At 44.7% G+C, this 1,339-nt stretch overlaps 1 protein-coding gene across 1 annotated transcript in view; it reads left to right on the plus strand.

The window, feature by feature from the left end:
- Positions 1 to 1,339, plus strand: part of Nup85 (nucleoporin 85) — an 18,080-nt gene that overhangs the window by 2,998 nt on the left and 13,743 nt on the right. The window contains exon 4 of the mRNA XM_021212748.2: positions 734 to 773. Coding sequence (XP_021068407.1) covers positions 734 to 773 — 40 coding nt within the window. The remainder of the gene's footprint in view (positions 1 to 733; positions 774 to 1,339) is intronic.

Here is a 1,339-nt window from a genome sequence, read left to right on the forward strand (position 1 = left end):
CCTTTAATCCCAGCACTGGGGAGGCAGAGGCAGGCTGATTTCTGAGTTCGAGGCCAGCCTGGTCTACAAAGTGAGTTCCAGGACAGCCAGGGCTATACAGAGAAACCCTGTCTCAAAAAACAAAAAAAAAACAATAACAAAACAAACAAAAAAAAGAGCTAGTGGTCAGCCGAGTGAGTTCCAGGCCACCCAGAGCTGCAGAAGCCAAACCCTGTCTCAATATGAAAGAGATACAGGGGTCAGCAGACAAGGAAAGTGGAAAAGAAAAAATGGCTTCTTAAGCATGTGTTTCTGACAAGGAATCAGGATCCTTTTGAGGTGGCAGGGCTCAAGTGCCCAACTGCTGAGCCTTGCTGCTGGGCTAGCCCTCCAGGCTACGTTTTTTTTTTTCTTTCCTATTATTTATTCACTTTTTTTTTCTTGTGCTCTTTGCTTGAGCTCAGTCAGTAGATGAGGGCGAACCTGGGTTTCATACACCTGGCATGCACAGGCTGTGTGTATGCTCAAATACGTGTGTATTCTTGAGTTTCTGGTCCTCTCGCCTGTACTTCTCAAGCTCAGGGTTACAGACATGACTACCAGGCTTGTGTTCTTCAGTGCTCGGAGCATTGAGCTTGGTTGGGGCTCTGTGCAGCAGGCACTCACACAGTTTAGCAGAAATTAATGCAGACGCCATGGAGGAGTGCTGCACACTGCAGTACTGCAGTGGCTTGCTTGGTCTGCTTTCTTGCAGCAGCCAGGACCTCCAGCTTCGGATGGCACCTCCCATATCAGTTATCAACTGAGAAAATATGCCACAGGTTTGATTACAACAATAGTGCTTTTAACCTGAGCCGTCTTTGCAGTCCAGACTTATTTTATTTTTATTTATTTTTATTTTTTTTTCTTTTTTGTTTTATTTTATTTTTAACAAAGTATGTATATGTGCATATACCTGTGAAAATCAGAAGATGACATTGGATTTCTTAGAACCAGAGTTACAGCCAGTTGTGAACTATCCGATATGGGTGGGTGCTGGGTACTGAACTCTGGTCCTTTCCAACAGTAGTACGCACTATTAAAACCATTGTGACAAAGCTGTTTGCTTGGTATGGTGTGATCACATGAGTTAATATGTACTGGAGACCAGAACACTTGAGATCTGGAATTGGTGTTGCAGATTGATGAGAGCCACCTGATGTGGGTGTTGGGAACTAAATCTGGTTCTTTCTGCAAGAGCAGTCCAGCTGTCTCCTGTCTTTTGATTCCTCCCTTTCTAGCATCAAGATATGGTACCTGGCTGGAGAGCTGGCTCAGTGATTAAGAGCATTGGCTGCTCTTCCAGAGGTCCTGAGTTCAA

The sequence above is a fragment of the Mus pahari genome, chromosome 14 (assembly GCF_900095145.1).
Source record: "Mus pahari chromosome 14, PAHARI_EIJ_v1.1, whole genome shotgun sequence".
Lineage (NCBI taxonomy): Eukaryota > Metazoa > Chordata > Mammalia > Rodentia > Muridae > Mus > Mus pahari.